Here is a 2575-nt window from a genome sequence, read left to right as displayed (position 1 = left end):
CGAGGGAGCGCCAGTGCGCGGCCCTGCGGCGATTCGCGCAGCGCCGCCGAGGCCGCGACGAAGGAGGAGTCGTTGTCATCGAGGACAGCGACGACGACGACGCGCCGCCGCCACCAGTTCGCGTTGGCGACGCCGGTCAGGGGTCCACCAGGGACGGCCGCGTCAAGGAGGAGAAGCCCGACGACGACGGCGGCGAGGATGGCGGCGACGACGGCGACTACTCCGCGTTTAGCCAGTTTCTTTTTTAATTAGATATATTATGTAATAAAAATCCACGACTATTATGTAATATATGCCGAACTTTGCTATATTTTTGCCTTTTTTAAACGCGTCCGAGGTGGTCCTGGGCCGGGCGGCTGGGAACCAACTCGTCCCGGGGCCATTTTTTGCGCCGGCTCACCCCAAGCGGCGATTTTAGGCGCCCTTTGGGGGGCCAACGGCTGGAGATGCTCTAATGCCCTGCTCTAAGTCTGCCGTTCCACTGCCGCCGGCGCAGGGCGTAGAGGACCCCGACGGTCCTTGCCGCCCGAAGCTCCACAGCCTCTTCACCGACCTCAGCCTGTTCACGCCCGGAGACTTGGACGCGTCGCGCGGGGTCGCTGCCAGTGCCACGGTCCTTGACTCCGGAACGTCGATCACCACCGTTCCGTCAGTGGCCATGGTGACCGCGTCGAGCGTGGCCTGGTCTGTAACCCCGAGCAGTACACTCGCCGGCAGGTTCGCTGTGTAGTTCGCCGGCTCCCGCGGTACGGAAGGGAGACTCGTCGACGTAAGCGCGTCCGGCTTACCGACGGTGACCCGGCAGAGCGGGCAGGTGGTGTGGAACGCCAGCCACCTGTCGACGCACCCGGCGTGGAATCCATGGCCGCACCGGGGCAGGAACCTCGCCTCCTCCCCGTCCTCGAGCTCGGCCAGGCAAACCGCGCACTCCACCGATCCGACTCCGTCCACGGCGCGGTATACCGTGACCGGCAGCGACCGCAGCAGCTCCGGGTCGACACCCCTGGTCCTGGGAGGCGGGGCCACCATCTGGGCGCTCCACGCCAGCGGCCGAGTGGGCGCCGCGCCGGTGTTGAAGTAAGAGTGGCGGAGGATGATGAGCGCGAGGGCGAACGTGAGGAACAGCAGGAATATGGCCGCGGAGATGAACGCAGCGCCGGACGACACGGTGGGCACGGCCCCGGAGGCCGCCGAGCGCGACGACGACGAGTCCATGGCGGCCGGCCCTGTGGTGTGTCGGTGTCTTGTTGTACTACCAGCTACCAGGTCTTTCGGTCGTGAATAATTCCGTTCCGTGTGAGTGGTGAGTGGTGAGTGAGCCGTGCGCTCCCTCCATCTCGAGCTGGAATATATACATGCGGATGGAGTGCTCGAGCGAAGAGGCCAGGTCAGTGACGCTGACAGACATGGATGGATGAAGCAGGGGAGAAAGAAGCTGGAAGGAAGGGGGCATGCAGATGCAGTCGTGCAGCAGCGCATGACGACGAGTCAACGAGGCCAGGCCAGGTCAATGACGGGCCAAATGGGTGGAGCATGCCGCAGAGGCGCGAATATAAACACACGTGACCCTTGTGAGAGGTCCTCGTCGTCCCGTTTTCTTTGACTTGGTTGCGTGATGAATGGGAGGAGACTCCTTGTGCTGGGCAGAGGTGGAAGACGATCCAGTTGAGGTGGAGACGGCGAAACCAGGATAAGCAACATGAAAACAACAACCAAACATAAGCTACAAACTTTGCTAGGAACAATCTTCATTCGATATTAAGTTCATACGAGAAAGAATTTTACTTTGAAAGATATGAGTGGAAGTCATTTAAATTTATAATTATGACTAGAATTAACTAAAATGAATTTTCATTCAAACCTAATCTTAAAGCTCTAAAAAAGTATGTGTTGAACGACTCAATATGCAAAAAGAATAGGTTTCAGATATAACATGGATCACAAGATATAGCCAGAATAAGGCTCAAGTTAACATTTTAGTTTGATTCAAATTTAAATTCAAAACTTGAAATTCTATATACATGAAGAATGCAGATTTTGATATGTTCAATTTGCAAAAGGAATCACCTCAAGGTTTTTCCATATCAAAAGATATTGAAGTTTGAAGTTTAATAAACCAACCGACGAACGCACTCCACGGTTCCCTCCATCAAACCCAACATGCAGAGAAATAAACACGCACGAACTCATCTGGCGCGCATCCGACCAAAGCAAGATCTATTAATTTCTTTATGGGCATGGTCGATGTGATATTCATTTTATTTACCAATTTAATTAGTTGTGGCCATGCTTTTATTGTGATGCGACATTTTTCCCCTGCCTTGTCTCTAAGTCAGCCGGGCACTGCCACCCAGAACCACATGAGCAGAAGGAAGCCAAGTAAGCTGGCCAGATGATCAATGGGCGATCAACCAATACGTGCAAGGTGCACGCCACCCAGCCAGGCCCCACCATCAAAAGGTCGGGCAAGCAGGGCAAAACACACCCTCTGAGCAACCACAATGGTAAGAGTCCGAGCAGACATCCCAAAAAAACCGAATATTGGTCAGTAAACCGAGGTCTTTACATATCCCTT

General features: G+C 54.8%; 1 protein-coding gene across 1 annotated transcript; it reads right to left on the bottom strand.

The window, feature by feature from the left end:
• Positions 1-256: 256 nt before the first annotated feature.
• LOC123073685 (E3 ubiquitin-protein ligase EL5) lies at positions 257-1309 on the bottom strand. The gene has a single exon (XM_044496744.1). The coding sequence runs from the start codon at positions 1213-1215 to the stop codon at positions 415-417; it is 801 nt and encodes a 266-aa protein (XP_044352679.1). The 5' UTR covers positions 1216-1309; the 3' UTR covers positions 257-414.
• Between the last annotated feature and the right edge of the window lie 1266 nt (positions 1310-2575).

This window comes from Triticum aestivum, chromosome 3D (genome assembly GCF_018294505.1).
Source record: "Triticum aestivum cultivar Chinese Spring chromosome 3D, IWGSC CS RefSeq v2.1, whole genome shotgun sequence".
In the NCBI taxonomy this organism is placed as follows: Eukaryota; Viridiplantae; Streptophyta; class Magnoliopsida; order Poales; family Poaceae; genus Triticum; species Triticum aestivum.
This window is presented reverse-complemented; position numbering and strand designations above follow the sequence as displayed.

Excerpts from the sequence above, each read along its gene's own strand:
- LOC123073685 (XM_044496744.1), bottom strand. The coding sequence starts at position 1,215 with ATGGACTCGTCGTCGTCGCGCTCGGCGGCCTCCGGGGCCGTGCCCACC.